The following is an 18,807-nucleotide window of genomic DNA, read 5'->3' as shown; positions in this document are numbered from 1 at the left end:
CCGGTACCTATCTGACCCGGGTGAACTTCCGTGAGCAACTAACGGCGACTGATTTTCTGCATTTAATTGCCCGAGGGCTGCTTTATAACCGTCAACAAATCCATTGGAGAAAGAACGAGACGAGGGCCCGAGAAAAGGCGACTGAGCTGGGCTGGGAATTCCAGGCTTACGCACCACAATCACCAAATCCCCGATTTGCTCGTCTGGAAAGGTATTTTCAGAAACGGGATCTCTCTCACTAACATTTTCATTCTGTGTCGTCGGAGGGACCAGAGGAGAGAATTCGGCTGCAGTGGAAGACAACTTGACAGAACGAGCGGGGGCTTGGCTATTGGCAGTGTCCAACGACGGCGCACTTGATGATGGCGATGTTGTGGAGGTAGCATGCGTGGCTCCGTTGGTAAGATTAGAATATCCATCCTGTTGCATAGTCATTCCATTCTCATTGAGACCATCAAAATTTGTGGAAGGTGAAGTTGTAACTGGCGGTGGACCTTCATTCTGAGCTGAAGGGTCTCGCATCTCCATGCTTAGGACCCACTGATCCCATTTTTCCCTCTTGCGGACACGATCCAAACCATCCTCGCTAGGTCTATATTCAACGTTTTTCAGTTGGCGGCAAACCAGGCGAAGAACGTCCATGTCCTCAGTTAGGGACTTAATGCGCTTGAAGGCAGCGATAACGCTCAAAAGAACGAAGCCTTGAGAATCCATGTGCTTTCGAAGGAATAAATCTTTGCAAAGGTTATCAACCGAAAAGTAGTATTCCCTGAAAATTAAGTTAGCAGAGTTCAAGAATCAGGGCCACTTACAAACTTTGACATACAATTGCATCGAAATCATGCTCATCAAGGAATATTGCTCCATATACGGTTGATATGGGACGGCAGTCATGGGACCCTGGGGAATTTGGGGGTATCCATACACGGAAGTGAGGTCGGTCTGTATCGGGTAAGGTGATGGTCCATAGATCGCGGGATTGGGCATCGAGGGCGACCGCAAACCCATTCTAGCACTGCCCTGGGTTCCGTTTTGGGGGCCCGACTGTTGCATGCGGTGTCGGTCATTGCTGAAAGTGAAGTTCTTAGGAGTTGAGAACGGGTGTTGTGGGATCGGAGCGCTATGGAATGCTGTATTTTGTGCACTAGTATAATTAGAATGTCCACCGCGTCCCCGGTAGCTGCCCCGGCCCCTTTCAGAACGGGACTCTCCCCGATGTTCTCTACCATAGTCTCTCTCCCTGTGGAAATCACCTCGCTGGTAATCACGGTCTCGACCAAAGTCCCGCTCCCTAAGCGCGAACGAGTTTGACTCTTTGAAAGGGTCTGCAGAACGCGGGCCGCTTTCGAAGCGTCGTTCTGCATTTTGGCCATAGCGGGAGTGACCTTCGCCGTGCGGCCCGCCCTGCCTTGGAGCATGGGTGTGAGGTGCATTTGACGACTCCTGAGACTTACCGAATGATTTGGAGTCTTGTCGTTGCTGGGATGATTCAAAGTGTGTAGTACGGTTGCTCTCCGGATACGTCCCTTCAGCATTTTTAAGTTTGCCATTTTGTGCTCCGTCTGAGTGGGAGCTTTCTCCATCAAATACGGCGTCTGCACCATTTAGTTTAGCTCCTTGGGCAGACCTGGAATCACCGGTCGCTCGCCGGTCTAACTCTCGGTTAGAAAAACCCATACCATCAAAACTGAAGTTGGATTTCTCACCACCAGCATTATTTCCATGGATTTGACTGCCACCATGTGCACCACCCTCCCTGGATCCTCTTGCAGCTCTGCCACCCCTTCGAGCGGCCGGTGGTAGCGGGGTGGAAAAGACTGCTGTAGGCACATAAGGCACAGGCATCCACTTTTCCTTTCCGTGAGGTCGGGAGCCAACGGGCTTTTCTTTATCAGACCGTTCTGTTTTCTCGACTTTTTCTTGAGCCCTTCGTTGTTCCTCGCCTTGCGCAAGTTGTGGTGTTGGCCATGATGCAGTGTCCGCCATTGATGGTAATGGCTCAGTTGGATCAGGCTCTGTAGCAGACCGATGCGATCGTACGTTATTCTTTTTTGGAGCTATGAAAGGGTTAGAGTCGTATATATTATAAAGCGAACGAAAAATAAATAAATAAATAAAAATAAAAGAAAAACAGGTAGTCCGATAACTCACCATCACCTGCTCTCTTCTTCTCCCCGAAAGACTCAGAGGACTTCCTCCTGTTACTACCCTTTGATGCGTCTGGACGAGCCTCAGAGCCAAACTGTGCGATAGAGGCCTTCGGAGCAAGTTTGGGGAGCGTACTCGCTGGCTTCAAAGCCGCATTGGCCTTGACTTTCGCTTCTTGGGCTTCACGTCTCTGCTGCCAAATGTTTACAGCAGGAATCGGGGCTGCCCTCAGCTCTTTCAAAGGCATGCTGCCTTTCTCCGACCCGTTTTCCGAAGACTTCTCTTTGCTTCCTTCTGGGGTTTGATTGGGTTTGTCAATCAAAACAGAAGCCTGGGATTGCTTATCCCAGGTAGAATCTGATGACCCGTTGGGCGTAAGTGACATATCGTCCTCTTTGGGTAACGTGTCAGTGGATGCTGTCGCAACACTCGGAGAAGATGCTCCCGAAGAGATGTTTTTGGTAAGGTCTCGTTCTATTCCGAGTTTCTGTTTCCCAATGATGTCCGTAGACTCATTAGAGCCCGGGGCCTGTTTCGAGTCCTTGTTGTTGGAGCTATCAATCATCTCGACCTTTGTCGGTTCATTCGCCGAAATCGTCGATTTTCCTTGGTTTTCAGTGGTTGACTGAGTAGGAGTTGAAGAAACCAAACCCTTCGCGGCCTGCGCATAGGAAAAAGCGGGCATGTCAGCCGCCGACTTTGGTGTCGGTGTCGCCATTTGGAGACAACTCAAGAGGCTGAGGAAATCAAGCTAGAGGTACGAGTTGGATTCTACTGGCGTTACGGCGCGGTAGCCAGTAGCTGTCCCTTCTAGGCTATGCCAGTTGCACGCCCCCGTCACCAATCTAACAAACAAGAGACGACCTCCACCAGCGAGCTGCCCCACCGATGGCAGATTATCCCACAATCAAACCAACAAGGCTTGTATGGATGTGGCGATGATTGCTCGGGGATGTTTGTGGGACGACCGATCGCGACACGGAACTTTGCGAGATACCGCCCGGGAAATGTTTCAAACGATAAAAGTTAAAAGAGTTGTATGAGCTCGGGGCCGGAAGGCATCGATAACAGACGCTCGAGTTCGTCACAACAGGGCAGTTCAAAAACAAAGCTCTTAAATGACTTGTCCAGTCCAACCAACGGAAAGTTGGTGCGTGGAGGTAGAAAATGGACGCACGTGAACCGCCGGACGAGACAGCCTTACAAGCAACGGCGGGCGACGGCAAAGTCGAAGACGCTCTTGTGTGGCCAGGAAGTCAGTCGACCCAGAGGTCTAAATGACTCTATTCGTTGGTTAGTTAAAAGCACAAGAGTATCGCTACGGCCAAGGGAGAGAATGCCGCAGAGCCGACCACAGCACAATAAATCTCGCAGGACTTTCGAGGCTGGAAATCGATGGCGTCAAACAAAAGTGAACGTGATTGTACGTGTAGACGAACCAGATTGTATCTTTGTCAAGGATCGAAGCCAACAAGGACGTCGGATACTTGACAAAGGGGCGGAGGAAATGGAGGATGTCGAGGAATTGAGCTCCTTGGAGATGATATGGAGGTGTGTGCTAAAAAGTGTGGGATGTCAAGGGAAAAAAAAAAATAAAAAGAGAAGTCGATTTATTACATACGCATGAAATGGGACTAGTGCGGATTTAAGCCAGAGAGGATCCAATCTTTCAATACCTCAGTGCAATCACCAGCGCGAAATACCGTGCGAAGATGGTTCTGTCTGAACAAGAAGGGAACAACTTCAAATGGAACAAAGTCAAGGAGAAGGTGAAGGTGATGAACACATGAAAGGTAAGAGAAGAGGAAAGGAGATAATATCAGAGAGAGAGAGAGATGAATACAACAGGTCAAAGGCACAGCAAAAGTGAGACGCAAATGAGTGAAAACACCTATGTAACATCACTACTAAAAATACACCTCTGTTACAAGTAACAAATTCGTGGGCCTGCCCGTTAAGAAGGGCGAGTTCGAATCCAAATCGAACAGGGCCACTCATAACTGAATATTCAACAGTGAGGGATGTAGATCTCTTGGAAATCAAGCATCCCCCATCGCCAGAACTACAAAGTGATTTAATCTCACGGAGTTACATTGGGCTTTGATGAAAAAGGCCTCCGGTGAGATCCCTTCGACGATGAGAGAGTCTCCATCTTGTAAACCTGTAATTATCATAACCAGCCTGTAAGTAATGTCTGTACAGTACAGTACCCGCCTAATTTATTACACTCCGGGTTATGCCCTGCTTCCCCACATGTAGACACACCGAGAGAGGGCCATTTCTACTTTGCTTCTTGAACTGGGTGCCGTTTCTTCCCTCTCCACGAGTAGTGGTTGTCTATGAATCGATGTTGTTGGTCGTCAATCGGCCCCAAGCCGCTGTTCAACCACAATGCACCAGGATGCAATCGATCTCACATCCGCATTCCGTCGCGAGAGCATCCAAAGACATGGATGAGAAAGCGCGCCGAAAGAAGAAGATAAAGCCAGATAGCCTAGTTTACATACATATGTATCCAAGCAAAAACCCGTGCCAATCCCGCCTGCTGCACTTGTTCCTCGGTCGGCCTCCTCAGCCTGATCCCGTTTGCATACGTACCGCACATACATATGAGAAACTACTGTATTGTCACTCAAGATGGGTTCAAAGAGCACGTCAAGGGCCCGTCTGTAAGTATTACGGGAAAAGCAAAACGTGTCTGTCTTGCCAGCTCGACCCCTCCATCCACCCAAGCCACGACGGAAACCTGAAGAACCGTCAAAGCGTCGCCGGATTCCTGAACCCAGCACTACATTTTTTTGAACGGCGTTCCATCCCGAATGAGCCTGTACGATATACCCTCGGAAGCAATATCCCCGCTTGGCTGACTTTTACGGGTGCATATCCTTTCTTCAGGAATCCGGTTCAAGCCGCGGGCATATCTTGACGATATTAACCAGGGGCTATTTGCGCGGAAAAGCGACCTTGGGTATCATATTCGCGTTGTTTTAATGGATGCTACGGCCCGGAATTATAAATGCATTTTTCCACTGTAATAATCACAAGGTGATGGAGGGTGGAATTTATACGACACTGACTTGGGTTTCAAGGGTATGTAATCTATACGTAAGAGGTATTACAGCCGCTCTGCACTCGGCTGATTCCCGTACAAAACCCGCGCATTTTTCTCGAGCGCTGACACCACGCCCAATTATCGACGTCTTATTTTAGTAGTTTTGGCCAACAGCAGACGCTATTGGCTACTCATGGGCTGGTTTGTCACCCTAGGGAAACGCCTATTGGCTTATCGATTTTAATTCATGGCAGTGCGTTACACTGTTATCCGTTCTTTATTAAAAGGAAACTGATAATTACCGCGCCGTGCAACCGCCCGTCCTCGACAGGTCTATCACCAATGCCGGACCGTAACCAGTACTTTCTCATTACGATGCACCTCGCCATCAGCTGGGTTTGAGCTGATATCAATCCGGGACAGCAACCTCCATACAAGCTTCCGGCTTAGGCCTTCTCGAACAGGTATCTTCTCCAGCGCGTCTGTTCCGTTGAAGTATTTTGTAAAGGCATTCCAGTATCGATGGATCGATACTTCACCTTCAAAATCCTCGCTCTCGTTCGCTCTGTCGGCCAGATGGTCGTCCGGAAAGCGGGATATGATTTCATCGAGCCATCTTGCCTCGAGCGGGGACGCCCGATGCGGCCGGAGAATTAATGACGAGATTTGTGCCGGGTCGTGTCCCTTCTGGTGCCCCTGGAAATGTGCAAATCTTTCTTGAACAGGGGTGGCATTGCTATGCTCACTGTCCAAAGACGATGATGATGTCGATGCGCCGTCGTCAGTCTGGGGCTCATTTACCCTAATGACCGTAGCTGTAGAAGAAGCCAGTTCCTCCTCTCTTTCTTTGGCTTCCTCACTTGCGAGCGCTTCCTCAACAGCACTCTTCAGTTCTTGGTCCACCTTTATCCAGCCAAACGTGCGAAGCTGGGTGACCCAGCCTCCCCTCATCAACCACGCAAGAATATCATAGTAGATACCTTTGTGGTCTCTGCTGGGAATAAAGCTGGCATAAGGCCGTGGTGTACCGCTTAAAACTGCCAGCATCTTAGGGAGACTGGGCATTGTCGGAAATGCCAACTCATATGCTGCTGTCGCTAACCCCAGTTTACTCAAGTCACAATTAGGGGAAACGATATATGTGTCTTGCTTGTTGAGCGGGGGTACAGCTCGAGCTCGGCGCCAATAAATTAGGTGGGCTGCAAGCACTTGGATATCGTTTAGCGGAATCGATGAGCGCGCGGAAATCTGGGCGAATGATTTGGTGGGCTTTGACGACCGGATATAATGAGCCAATGGTGGCCCTAGGGTGCCCATTGAAGCTTCTATATCCTTCAATATCGACGCTTCATCGCTGAGGAGAAGAAGCGCAAAATGTTTCGCTAATACCTTGCTCGGACCAGAATATTCCATTTCAGTTACTTCATCCGTAGCTGAGAGGCTATCTGCGGTAGTGAGCCATAATCCCGGGTAGGCGGGCTCCATGGGGCCAGGGAGGTACGGAGTAGATGTAAGAGGAGGTATCTGAAGACTCATTGTTGTATGGGGGGTGAGGGTGATAGACGCGATCTTCGAAGTTGATATACTTCGATAGATGGTCGCAATCGCCTGTGCCAGAGAGGATTGTGACAATAGCTCCTCATAAACAGATGATAAGGAGGATTCTGGTTCGTGCACATTTGCCAATAAGCATGGTACATGGTGAAGCGGAGCTAGGAAGGGAACATACTATTCTCACGACCCTTCTCCTTGATATGAAGGATTTTCTGGGCCTCTTTCCAGACATAATTAGCTGTCGCCTGTTCGGATTTTAACCCCTTTCCAAATTTCTTAATGACGTTGTCGTAGTTCTCCTTGATTCGCAGATTGTGCTCCAAAATGGGCGGATTCATCACGAAGACAACATTGAACATTGTCATAGCATCCTTAGTTCCATCCGTGACAGACCCATCCTCGTCGGGATGGCTTTCTATTAATGACCGGCTGGGCTCTTCGTCCTTGTCGGATCGGCCGTCGACATTAGGATCGCGTTCAGATTCAAGTTTCTCTCCACCGTCCGCATATCCACCCTTTTCAGATCCCAGGGTGGGAGCCGTATCCAAAACTGAATCTCCTGCTCTCGTCTTCTTCTTTTTCCTCTTCTTTCTCCACGTTCCATCCTCCCTGACAAAAACTGGCCATCCCACGAAAGTGAGATCATTGACCCCGACCTCAAATCTTCTCTTGTGCCAAGAAGACGATGGACACAACAGCTTCTCCCACACATCGGTCCCCAAGCCCAGGAAAGAGTCCCATGGAGGGTTCTCCAGTTCATGCGAACGTTCACTTCGTCTGCCATCGCGTGGAGTCTCAGTATCATCTAGCTCCGAGCCTCCCAGATTTGATTTCCGCTGCTGCGAAGCTGCTTTTGTTGAAGGGCTTCCGGACGATAAACGCCGAACATTCGTAGGCCGCGGAGAACCTATCCTTGGGGTTTGACTTAAATCATCTTCATCAGAACTGGAGCCCTCTTCGTTATCACTTGAAGGACTGGAGTCAGAGGCTCTTGGGCTCGGTTTAGTGCGAGAGTTGCTGCGAGAGGGGGCGCTTGCGATGGAGGGATTAGGAGGATAATGATATACGAATCTTGGGCCGGCTCGGGAACAAGTAATGAGAATTATCGCGACGAGACATGGATCTGGGGGGCGTACGACGGAGGACATTGGTTCACATTATTGAAAGAGATAAAAGACTTATATCTAGAATCCAGGATGAGACAGGAAAAGTGAGCAGTGGTTTGAAAGAAGTGATGGTACTGGAGTGCATTGGGCGCAAGCTTAAGCATGCGTTCATTGAAAGAGAACTACCACATTCCCACCCTGACTCTAGTAAAACAAATTTCCCTTTGAAACTCTGCAGGAGAAGAACAGAACAGAATGAGAATAGATGATTAAAACATGTCTATAATACATTTTCTATGAGAGGAATTGCCCTTAAATCAATAGCCAAAATCCATCCATGCAGAACACCATTGACTCCACCGTATGCGCTTTGACAAGATTTATATACAAAAAGACACAGAGTCATACATTCACAGCTTTTCCGCCATAGGAGTTCGTTCTCGGGTCAAGTATCCGGAAATCCAGATTGTTCATTTTGTCGATGGTGCTTGTTTCGTCTTTGCCGTCGTCTCGGGCTTCTGCTCCGATTTGGGCGCATCATCGTTAAATTCCAAGCCCAAATTCTTGAAATCGTCGGGAGCCATCAGGTTGCTATAGCAAGTTGCAAATCTAGTGAGCATTTCGTCCAAACGAAGCTAATCGGCGGATTATCAGCGGCTGGCCTGAAAAAACGTACTTTTCCATCCGACAGTTCAAGTATCCTTTGGCCAGCTTTCGACATCTTTCATCATTGACACCGCCGACCGATTTTAGACAATGTAGATATGATGCGATCAAGTATTTGCATTCTCCTATGGTCAAGAAACGTGAGAGGTAAGCAAGGTGGAGTTTCCACCACTACCGCGGGTCGAAAGCGTTCCACGCGCGGCAATAGTTGGGACAGGAAGAGGAAAACGAACCATCATGATCAAGCGGAAAGCTACCCCGTTCCGGACTATATTGGCATTGCATTAGCGGTCGAGCACACAATGATAGGGAAGCGAATGGAGCTTACGGTGTCGGCTTGATATTGATGGATCGACCGCCAGGACTCCCGAAACTCATGATTCACAATTCCTTCACAGCGCAGACAGTAAATAGCTAAATATCCGATGTCACAAACGGTCACTGTCGATAAATTGCCGCTTTGTTCTCCCCAACCTACCTAGGCTTTTTCACTCGAATTCGCGGAATTGAGATCATTTGCAAACACGGCAAACGAGGCAAACATGACGGCTCCAACACCCCCTGCATCCTATTGGCTGGACTCTGATACAAATCAGTGCAAAATTGCTTCCACTGGAGACGGTCCCAGTGCAAACAAGCCTAGACGGCATGTGGAAGAGTCGATCTCTCTTCATGCCCCCGGATTTTGTCGAATCAAACAGTGAAATGCACCTCCCGATGATGGCATCCGGCACGACAATCGGAACATCGGGTTGAAAAATCTCAGCCAGCATCTTTGCGTAGCGATTCCATCATTGGCGTCCAATAATAAGTAGTCAATATCCGGCGACAGAAGAGTTTGCATCCCTCTAGCGATGACAAGGTGGATATACATACATACGGAGTACACGCTCAAGTATTTCTCGTGACGTCGCGGACAAAACCTTGCCGTGGGAGAGTATTTAAATACATAAATAAACTTGAATTCATCCCACATCTTCTGAAATTCAAGCTTAGTCCATTCCCAATCCGCTCCTACCTGTGAAGCTCGAGAAAAGCCATACGCCCATAGCCGCCATCCAACCCGAGAAAGACCTCTCTGGCAACCACAGTACCGGCCCTAACATGCCTATGTTAGTCAACCCTCGCATTTTGCCGCCCATATTTCCTTGCCTTATCTATCATCCATCTTTAGTTGCCAAGGCCTTTTCTACTACCGCCGCAACTAACATAAACACCCAAACCCGTGGCAGGAAACTTGACGGGAGCTGCCAATGCGGCGCCGTGGAATTCACCCTCCAATCCCATACACCGGTTCCGTACCAATTATGCGCCTGCAGCATATGCCGGAAAGTCGCCGGATACAGCGGCAGCGTGAATCTAGGCGGTATTGCGGATAGTTTAAAGATCCTGAAGGGACGGGACTCTATCAAGTATGTGACATGTCAATGCTTCCCTCGGGGTGTTTGAAGTGGCGCTAATACGAATTTCTGGCTGGATGGGATAGGAAGTACAGGGCCATCAAAGATCGAGGCCAGCCAAACGAGTCCCTATGTTCAAGCGAACGTAGCTTTTGCTCCAATTGCAGCACTATGCTCTGGCTCTGGGATCATCATTGGCCAGAACTCATTCATCCTTTTGCCTCCGCAATTGATACCGACTTGCCAGTGCCGGATGAGATGGTATGTATTCTGGAAGACTCTAAGCCTGCGTGGGTAAGGTGGCCCGAAGGCAAGAAGACGGTCTATAAAGCATACGGTGACAGCCTTGAAGACTGGCATAAGAAGAAAGGATTGTTCGTGGATTAGTTGTTGGCAAGACATAACGAATGGTTCATTTTCAACTTGAGAGATACGTGTACATATAGGCTGAACATTATAATGCAAGCAGCATCCAAACAAAAGCCCCGATGAACAAACTCTCCAGCATCGTCAATAGATATTATACGTCCTAGAAATGGCCATTAGCATAAGAAACATCAAGGCAGTGACATAATTTCCGATAAACTTCGATAGAAAGTAGGTGTCAGTTCTCCAAGGTGATATTTTGTTTCTTCAAAGTGTGCCTCGGTAAGAACACAGCGAAATTAAGAGTTCATCATGCAGGCAGGGGCGAGTGATACGAATTGGGGAAGGAATCCAGGCAAAAAGGAAAGTTTTCCAGACTACATACCATTCTAGACCATACGCATAACCTACTGATATAATCTTACCTAACCACGCAAAACTGGTCAGTGCATCATTCAGAATCAAGGCTTATCAAGCAGACACAAGATAGGAAAATGCAATATCATCTAAACTCAGGCTTTTCAGCCGTCATGTTAGCATCAAATGGTTACTATGCTCGAGAAGGGATTTTGAACCATACCTCATTAAATCAGAATTTTCAGTGTTATACGTTCATTCCCCAACAATTATGCCGGGCTCAAACAGTGTGAATAATGTTCATCATGTAAAGATGATATTTCTTTTAGGGAGCTTCAAATAAATGTTACCGTACCTAAATAGTAGCTATGTCAGCATAAAATTCTTGATGCAAAGATCGCCATATATGAGAAAGGAATCCATGCAATGATCAGCTGACGAATTTTCAACAAGCCTCTCAACTGCCAGCCAACCGCAGAGTTGTACGGTCTGCTTTCTTGGATGACCGGAGAAGAGGGCAATCTGTCCGCCCGTTCGTTCAAGTATTCCTCATGAGAGAGTGTAGAGCCGAAACCGGCGTGGGAATGAAAAAGCATACCTACAATGGAAGGCCACGTCAGCAAACCCATCTATAGCCGATCAAGTATAAGAGTTGCCTCAAGAGAGGAAACATAAAAGTAGCACAAATGTATTTTTTGATCAGACAAGGCTGAAACTTGATAACATGACAGATTCCACATGGTGATTAAGTTTGAGGAATGCCTTTGCATGTCGTAATAGTCATCATAATCAAGGGGAATGGGAACAGGCGTGTATGGGAAAAGTTCATACCTTTTGGTCAATGAAACCTTTTGAGTCGGTCCAAAATAGGAACTTTTCTTGTCCAATTTCCCGTTTGCAAGTCAGTTACCCGGAGTAAAGACAGTAAACGAATATAGGAGAAGAGTTGATCCCAGTTCAGTGTAATTCTAGAGATAATTGAGTTCCGTCATGGATTATAGGATTTGGATTGTTCGAGAAAAGAATCATCATACAGAGAGACTAGGAGTTCACGGTCAATAAGAATTATACACACACCTCATAAATAGCTAAGACTATTTGATTCCGATATAGCCAGGTTGGACACCTCAAAACATCAAAGGCCGAATAAGCTGTTGAGCTGCTGGTGAAGAGAACAAAAAGGTTGAGAGAAAATTTTGTGTGGACGAAAATTTATGGTTGGCGGTGCGCTGCGGCAGACGCGAGAGCCCCAGCACGCAACAGGCTGAGTCATCAAACGACGCTTCCCCTTTTTCGAAATATCGACATAAAACTTTACGGAACACAACCCAGAGAACAGAGAACAAGAATTTACTCTTAAACCAACCGATTACAGGCGAGAGGTTTACAGAGTACCTCGCAAGGATATTCAGATTTGCAAGAGCAATGGATTTCCATCATTAAATCGAATACACCAAACCAAACAATTTACACATAGGGTATAGAATAAATTCAAACTTTGTCCCTTTCACCTCAGAAGACCAAAGATCCATCACAGCTTAGCCCAGAAGTTGGAAGTCAAGAAATAGAAGTCAAGCCGTTTTATTTACAAAGCAAAAGCAAGACCAAGGAGACCAGCAGCACCCGCAACACTGGCAGCAATGGCACCAGTGGCTCGGGGAGCAAAATTGTCGGAAGTTTGAGCAGGCTCGCCAGCGCCGGTGGCCTGAGGGCCGTCTGATCCGGTGATACGCGCAATTCTGTTGAGATAGCTCTTCACATCATCTGGAAGATCCTCATACCAGCTTGGGGTTTGACCGGCTTTGAGGCTGCTGTAAAGAGCGCTGTTGAATTCAAGAGCAGCAGTAGGGTTGGCTTGGATGCTCTCGCGGACGTCAGAGGGGATAGCTGTTGCGAGAACGGACGCAATGCCTGGTGGTGGAATATATGCAGACAAGCTCTTCAGGCCCGAAAGGTCCGTTGGAATCGCCGAAGTGATGTCATTGATGGCAGATGTGCTTGTTCGATTGTAAGTTGGACTGGAGATGGACGTGGATCAAAGAAGGGCGTTTGGGTACTCACATCTCATCTAAATCATCTCTCTTCTGTGCGGGCTCAGGGGAAGCAAGCGCAGTCGCAGAGAGCAGGAGAAAAGCAAGTGATTTGAACTGCATATTGACTTGATAGGGGGTGTTCTGAAGAAAAATAAGCTGGAAAAGGTTATGTAGAGAGAGATGTCTTGAAGCTCAAGTGTCGAGGAGATAGTTCACGGTGTTAAAAGAAAGAAATTTGGATCCGAAACAGGATCCTCCATCCCGGGGTCGTGTGCAATATATAGCATTGAGCCTCAGGGGCAATCGGAAATTCACGACAGTCTGAGCTTGAAGGCTGATCGTCATCTCGAGTTTTCTAAAACTCAAAACCCATTCACGTTGCGAGGACCTTTCTCTTCGAATACAAGGCGCAAACGAGGATCAGCACTGTCTGCCACTATTGTCCCGGGACTCCAATGAGCTCCTAGGTGTGGATACCATGAACCATCCCCGACCACGCCTATTTAATTAAATTTCGTATTTCCTACGTTCGCTCAGCTCATGTCTCCCCCGGCTTCACTTTCTACTGCGGAGATCTCACTTCTTGCACACATCTTTTCAGCGCGGATGAAGGGGTTCTTCGCGCACCTGAAGGCTTTGCGCTTTGAAAGCGGTGACGTTTGAATGGGCTGAGTTATCGCCACCGGCTTTTTACCTGCCCATGGACAACGACGTGGTCGCTGAACGGCCTTGGCGGCCCTTGGTGGCTGAGCCGCAAGGCTTTGCCCCGATTTGGGTTGTAAGAGGGAAAAATGATCCAGTTTAAAGCTAGCGTTTCGTCTGGAGGTTCTTGTCATGCAGGGAATCCATCTGGCGCAAAATCTTACGCGATGCGCCCAATTAAACCTCCGGACGCTGACTCTCGGGCTCGGACGGCCTCCGCTACTCTTGCGGCGGAATTCTGCCCCAGAAGCCCCCTCAGCCACACCATGCCACGGGTACCTAGCCATCTGCTGCTTACTCACAGATCAAACAAGCAAGAACGGCGCATTCCAATTCATGGGCCACGGAGTGGCCGCGAAGTTCAGGTCTTTTAAAGCAGTACAGTCCTATCTCTCACAGATAGATCTCATGGCACTGACAACATAACACACCCCCCTGTTTTCCTCATTTTGGTCAAAAATGTTCTTCATCCTCCGTGCGGGCGGTGGTTTCCATCATTCGTTCGGTCTTATCCCATCCAGCTGATGTTTCCCCAAGGTTTGGTTCGAACCATCCCAGAGCCCATGACAAAGGGCCTGGGCAGCCGTTGGCCATCCGGTAGGGGGTTGATGAAATTGATGCTCTGAGACACACAGTGTGTTATAATCCGGACTGGTTACCACTAAACTCACTCTTTGCTAACATGCATTTTCTCTGGGCGACTTAAAGCAGAGAATTCGTTGTGTCGCTATTGCAGCAAATGCATAGAAAGGTTTTGGATTTACCACTCTTGATTCACTCATTATAACAAAGGAATGCTCAGAGTTGGGTTCTCACTCAGCTCTCCGGACAGATAATCTAATTACCTACTACCATGCATTCAGTGAGTTCCAAAGAAGTATCTGCGGACAGGATACTAGCTCTGTTACATGAAATAGTATGATATAGTCGAGCCCTTGTAGGAGTTTGCACCGACTCTGCATGATAAGAGGTTTGATGAGGCTGGCCATGATTGGTTATTGTTGCACTGGAGGCCTTAAATCCTGGGAGAAAATACAGTGTGATCTATATGACGTAGTGTGGGGGATAGCACATGGACAGAGCTGGTGGATGATATAGCGTAGTGGCGGTATGCATTGAGAGAAATGGGAGTTCTGCCTGTGAAAGGAATTATATGGCCGACCCTCATAGGAAATATATGGATGTGCCCACAACAACAGACAGTAGTGTGGTTAGGAGTATATCTCAAGAATGTTAGGATGAGCTTGACCACATCGACAACCCAAACAGCATTTCCTGAAAACATACAGGCTGTTGCCAACACCTCAATACTTAAAAAAATGGGGTTACTTCAACACTCCGGCCCCAAGATAGCTCCGTTTGCGTAAATAAGAAGCCAGAAGAAAATCAGAGATACAGTATCAATACGCATATCCAGGACAAATAAAAATGGTGATCGGTTATGGTGCTTAGGCGGTGATCAGTATTTATGTTCTTCACTTGAGATACTGGCTAGCTCGAGTTCATCAATGGCATCTGTGCTGCCACATCTAGCATAATGATCCATGATGATGGGTTGACCCAATATCTGCTCTGCATCGCTGGCTATTTCCTTCCTTCTCTCTTGAACATCACACCAGTGAAACATATATGTCAACACACGTGCAGTTTGGGAAGTGTATTACACATGCCATTTATGAAAACTTTGCCCCATCACGGGTAGCATATGTGCTAGTTATATTGCTCTAAAAAAAAAAAAAAAAGGTAATATGGGTAAAAGTTGATGAAGTCAGTTCTATCTTGATGTTGTAGGCTCACTGGCAGCTGCAAACTCAACAGCTGATAGAGCAGCCATTTTGCTTAGCTATTCCGTAACATTCCGCTGGGTGTAATCACAATTAGAGGCAAGTTAACTAGCTGCTAGAGAGAAGGGTTCAATCCGCAGCAAAGTTCCAAATATGTCCGCAAGGAGTGTATTGCTGCGCTTCCATGTGTCAATTCTTACAATAGGGCCGGTATTTTTGAATCACTCTGCCATGCTTATGATCTAGCACATTGGGCCATAAATCAGACCAAAACGCTCACGAAGTAGGGAGCACTGAACCGAAAAAAGTATGCAACTGTTCTTCAGCCTCAAGACAAAGGTTTGCAGATGATCCTCGACAATGGGGTGCCAACGGGACCCTTTGGGCACAGGAGAATTCGTGATCCGAGCCCAACAGCAATAATGGTTGATCACTCTGCATACCAGGTGTAATATATTCAAGAACAGGTTCCAAGTTCCCTGCCTCCAGCCGGTTTGGCGAACAATTTGGCAGGCGATAAAAGACATCATTGTCCATCCAATAGAATTGGCTTCTTAATGTAGAAGAACTGTGAGAATTGCGACAACAATTCTTAGGTGGATGTATGACAAAAAAGGTCCCGGCAGAATGAAGTTGAAAATGCTTGGTTGGGTCTAGCGGGATTTCGTGTGTCTAACCACATTCCAACAATATGGACGGTTCCACCACAGTGAAGTTGGCAACCTGCATAAATACCCAGTTTCTGGCTGCATAGGTACTTGCGGGTGCTAGATAACGGCAATCAAATGTCAAGCTGCCAGGCAGCCAAGTTCTGGCAAAGATGAAATCATTGCAATGACAGACCAATGTGCACGTCAAGTCTTGCTTATTTGTCACTTCATTCAACAACAGAGGTCCGATCTCTTCAAAAGAAACAAATTGTTTGTTGAATGCCCGCATTTCCGCCAAACAATTAGCATAAGCGTTAGCTGATAGAAAACAGGGCAAATTGCTCCAGCTCTCACTGTCACGTGCGATCTCAAGGCGACTTGTATTTAGAGATTCCTGATTGTGAACTGGGTGATTAAATGTATCCACCTTGAGGTCTGGTCTCGACTCTCGTGGATTTAAATCGGCCGATCTAGCAAATATGTGACCAGCTGGATAGGTATTTATCTAGCCAAGTATAGTTTTGATGCCTACGCCACCTTTGGATATGTGTCCGCAAAATGATACTGGAGTTATAAACCTGAAACCGACAATCGCAAAAACGGGTATGGGGATATAATCATTTTCGGGCCTTTTTCCAGGGAAGATAACCCTTTAGTCGAATATTTTTTGGCCATCTCGGGGGCTGACTGTTGAGCAACTGAGTGGTACAAAAAAGTTGATATCAATGGTTGGGGTGGAATGATGAAACCATGCTGGAAGGAGAGTTCAAAAGATCTAGAAGAGCTGAAAAGAAGGATAAATCTAATGTTGTCAAGATTTGATCCTCATTCTGGATGTTATTCTAACATTGTTCACCTTCCAATCAGAACCAGCAGCTTCAACATTGCCATAAGGGACACTTGTCGTCGGATTCTACAGCTTAATTTATCTTGAGGATTATTTATTGTCTTCCGGGATGCCCGTAGGCCTCCATATGAAACCAAGACATCAAGTCTATGATTATCTTCTCAATTTATCCACGAGAGTATTATGGCTTCGGTGCAATAGACAGCGGCTTCATGGCACATCAACGGGGCACTTGGCCACAATTTCGATTATCAGGCTTCTGATTACCGCAGGGAGGCATCGAGAGAAAGTCCTGATCGGCATATTTATCTAGAGTCTGGCCTTCCCAAGGGCAAAGAGCAACGGCCGACACGGAGGCGAATCTTACCCGATCAATGATGGCGTTCCTGAGAGGTGGCCATGCTTGCGCATATAATCCGCAACGCCTAAACAGGGCTGCCACAAAACGACATAGTTTGAGCTTACTACTCCATGAGCTTTTTGCGATAACATATGCCTTTCCGATTGGATTTCCCTGTTTCCTGTGGCTCCATCACTCCAAGGTTCCAGGTTTTCCCAACTTGGTTCCTGATCACTGACGTTATTCATCAGCCATCCTTATCTGATAAGGAAGTAGCTTTATATATGGGAGTAGTATATACTTCCATAATGAACCTACATACCTTCTTATATATGTTGCATGAACTGAGGAGCTATTTCTTGGAACCTTATACCGAATAGGATCAAGTGCTGTTTTACTTGACACCATCATGGCGAGTCGTCATACAACCTTCAGGCTTAACACAGGAGAAGATATTCCAGCCATTGGCTTCGGAACGTGGCAGGATGAAAACGCACAGGAGGATGCCGTTCTCACTGCTCTCAGTGCTGGGTACCGGCACATCGACACCGCTGCGGTGTAAGTGCATACAATGCCCCTAGACCTACATAGCCGGAAGCAAGATATTAACAATCAATGGGTCAGATATGGGACAGAGAAAGCTATCGGGAGAGCTCTTGCACGAAGCCGACTATCTCGGGATGAACTCTTTATTACCAGCAAACTGTGGAATAACAAACACCGTCCGGAAGACGTGGAACAGGCAATTGACCAGTCGCTCAAGAACCTAGAAATTGACTACTTGGACTTGTACCTCATGCATTGGCCAGCTGCCTTCGCACCTGGGGATGATATGTTTCCAAAAGATAGCCAAGGGAATTCTAAAACAGTTGATATTGATTATGTCGACGTATGTGTTACACCAGGTATGATATTGGCAAGTTGCGCTAAATATCATAGTAGACATACAAAGCGATGGAGAAACTCGTTAAATCCGGAAAGACTAAAGCTATCGGAATTTCAAATTTCTCAAAAGGGGAAATGGAAAGGCTGCTTGAGAGCTGCTCCATAGTGCCGGCCGTAATGCAGATGGAGTTGCATCCATGGCTACAACAAAACGATTTCGTTGAATGGCTCAAAAGCAAAGGCATCCATGTCACGCAATATTCATCCCTTGGAAATCAAAACGAGGTATATTCAGGCCGCGAAAGGTATGGAAGGCTGATTGAGGATCCAACTCTTGCCGCGATTGGGACGAAATACGGCAAAACAGGGGCTCAGGTAGCACTTGGTACGTGGTTTTAGTATACCCTTTTATCAGCCATATGGACCCCTTACTGACAGAGATGTAGCATGGGGAATTAACAAAGGCCACTCTGTTCTCGTTAAGTCGAAGACACCTCATCGCATTCAGCAAAACTTCGAGTCGGACTTTGAACTGAAACAAGAGGACATGAAGGCCATTGAGAATATTGACAAGAAGCTTCGCTTTAATGACTCAAGCGCCGATTTTGGGTATAACTTCTTCGTGGGTTTGGAGGGCAAGGAGAAATAAGCTCTGGATGGAAGATATCAGGAATAAGAGTTATTATGTATCAAGATGTCAGTTATCCGGTTGCCGTGACTAGAGCAACAATTCTTCGAGCCTTGGCACCAATTTGTGTACCAACGATATAAATGAAGCGAGATTGGAACCATGACTCGTTTGCAAATGCAAACGGATATTCGATCCATCCCGCCACAAGCAAGTAAGGGTGTTATTTATGGACTGCTAGGCTTCTCAGGACGCATCAAGTTTTCCGTCATTCGGTGCCCTGGTAATA

The 18,807-nt window shown here is 47.2% G+C and overlaps 7 protein-coding genes across 7 annotated transcripts; 3 read left to right on the top strand and 4 right to left on the bottom strand.

The window, feature by feature from the left end:
* Positions 1–62: 62 nt before the first annotated feature.
* CIMG_10270 (La domain-containing protein) lies at positions 63–2,866 on the bottom strand (the record flags this gene model as incomplete). Its single annotated transcript, XM_001239247.2, has 5 exons — positions 63–77; positions 175–769; positions 827–1,652; positions 1,707–2,057; positions 2,152–2,866. 5 exons carry the CDS (start codon positions 2,864–2,866, stop codon positions 63–65), a joined length of 2,502 nt encoding a protein of 833 aa, XP_001239248.2.
* A 321-nt stretch (positions 2,867–3,187) lies between these two features.
* CIMG_10269 (uncharacterized protein) lies at positions 3,188–3,938 on the top strand (the record flags this gene model as incomplete). The annotated part of the gene is made up of 2 exons (XM_001239246.2): positions 3,188–3,699; positions 3,803–3,938. 2 exons carry the CDS (start codon positions 3,188–3,190, stop codon positions 3,936–3,938), a joined length of 648 nt encoding a protein of 215 aa, XP_001239247.2.
* Positions 3,939–5,416: 1,478 nt separating this feature from the next.
* Positions 5,417–7,982, bottom strand: CIMG_10268 (nitrogen permease regulator 3). Its single transcript, XM_001239245.2, has 2 exons — positions 6,930–7,982; positions 5,417–6,864 (listed from the first exon to the last, which is right to left on the bottom strand). The coding sequence occupies exons 1-2, from the start codon at positions 7,900–7,902 to the stop codon at positions 5,537–5,539; spliced, it is 2,301 nt and encodes a 766-aa protein (XP_001239246.1). The 5' UTR covers positions 7,903–7,982; the 3' UTR covers positions 5,417–5,536.
* A 348-nt stretch (positions 7,983–8,330) lies between these two features.
* On the bottom strand, positions 8,331–8,904 carry CIMG_10267 (cytochrome c oxidase assembly protein Cox19; the record flags this gene model as incomplete). Its single annotated transcript, XM_001239244.2, has 4 exons — positions 8,331–8,469; positions 8,537–8,651; positions 8,760–8,794; positions 8,855–8,904. 4 exons carry the CDS (start codon positions 8,902–8,904, stop codon positions 8,331–8,333), a joined length of 339 nt encoding a protein of 112 aa, XP_001239245.2.
* A 732-nt stretch (positions 8,905–9,636) lies between these two features.
* Positions 9,637–10,313, top strand: CIMG_12539 (uncharacterized protein; the record flags this gene model as incomplete). The annotated part of the gene is made up of 2 exons (XM_004444717.1): positions 9,637–9,938; positions 10,013–10,313. The coding sequence occupies 2 exons, from the start codon at positions 9,637–9,639 to the stop codon at positions 10,311–10,313; spliced, it is 603 nt and encodes a 200-aa protein (XP_004444774.1).
* A 1,761-nt stretch (positions 10,314–12,074) lies between these two features.
* CIMG_10266 (uncharacterized protein) lies at positions 12,075–13,493 on the bottom strand. Its single transcript, XM_001239243.2, has 2 exons — positions 12,711–13,493; positions 12,075–12,646 (listed from the first exon to the last, which is right to left on the bottom strand). The coding sequence occupies exons 1-2, from the start codon at positions 12,800–12,802 to the stop codon at positions 12,235–12,237; spliced, it is 504 nt and encodes a 167-aa protein (XP_001239244.2). The 5' UTR covers positions 12,803–13,493; the 3' UTR covers positions 12,075–12,234.
* A 3,846-nt stretch (positions 13,494–17,339) lies between these two features.
* CIMG_10264 (aldehyde reductase) lies at positions 17,340–18,795 on the top strand. Its single transcript, XM_001239241.2, has 4 exons — positions 17,340–17,563; positions 17,630–17,894; positions 17,948–18,275; positions 18,337–18,795. The coding sequence occupies exons 1-4, from the start codon at positions 17,415–17,417 to the stop codon at positions 18,537–18,539; spliced, it is 945 nt and encodes a 314-aa protein (XP_001239242.1). The 5' UTR covers positions 17,340–17,414; the 3' UTR covers positions 18,540–18,795.
* The last annotated feature ends 12 nt before the right edge of the window (positions 18,796–18,807 follow it).

The sequence above is a fragment of the Coccidioides immitis genome, assembly GCF_000149335.2.
Source record: "Coccidioides immitis RS genomic scaffold supercont3.5, whole genome shotgun sequence".
Taxonomy (NCBI): Eukaryota; Fungi; Ascomycota; class Eurotiomycetes; order Onygenales; family Onygenaceae; genus Coccidioides; species Coccidioides immitis.
Note: the sequence above shows the minus strand (reverse complement) of the source record. Positions and strands in the feature narration are given on the sequence as shown.

What these genes read in the sequence shown, in the direction of transcription:
- CIMG_10268 (XM_001239245.2), bottom strand. Translation starts at nt 7,902, where the DNA reads ATGTCCTCCGTCGTACGCCCCCCAGATCCATGTCTCGTCGCGATAATT. An exon ending in GGAGAAGGGTCGTGAGAATA is followed by an intron (nt 6,865 to 6,929) that starts GTATGTTCCCTT and finishes TGCACGAACCAG; the next exon opens with AATCCTCCTTATCATCTGTT.
- CIMG_10266 (XM_001239243.2), bottom strand. Translation starts at nt 12,802, where the DNA reads ATGCAGTTCAAATCACTTGCTTTTCTCCTGCTCTCTGCGACTGCGCTT. An exon ending in AGAGATGATTTAGATGAGAT is followed by an intron (nt 12,647 to 12,710) that starts GTGAGTACCCAA and finishes CAATCGAACAAG; the next exon opens with CACATCTGCCATCAATGACA.
- CIMG_10264 (XM_001239241.2), top strand. Translation starts at nt 17,415, where the DNA reads ATGGCGAGTCGTCATACAACCTTCAGGCTTAACACAGGAGAAGATATT. An exon ending in CACATCGACACCGCTGCGGT is followed by an intron (nt 17,564 to 17,629) that starts GTAAGTGCATAC and finishes TCAATGGGTCAG; the next exon opens with ATATGGGACAGAGAAAGCTA. An exon ending in AGGGGCTCAGGTAGCACTTG is followed by an intron (nt 18,276 to 18,336) that starts GTACGTGGTTTT and finishes ACAGAGATGTAG; the next exon opens with CATGGGGAATTAACAAAGGC.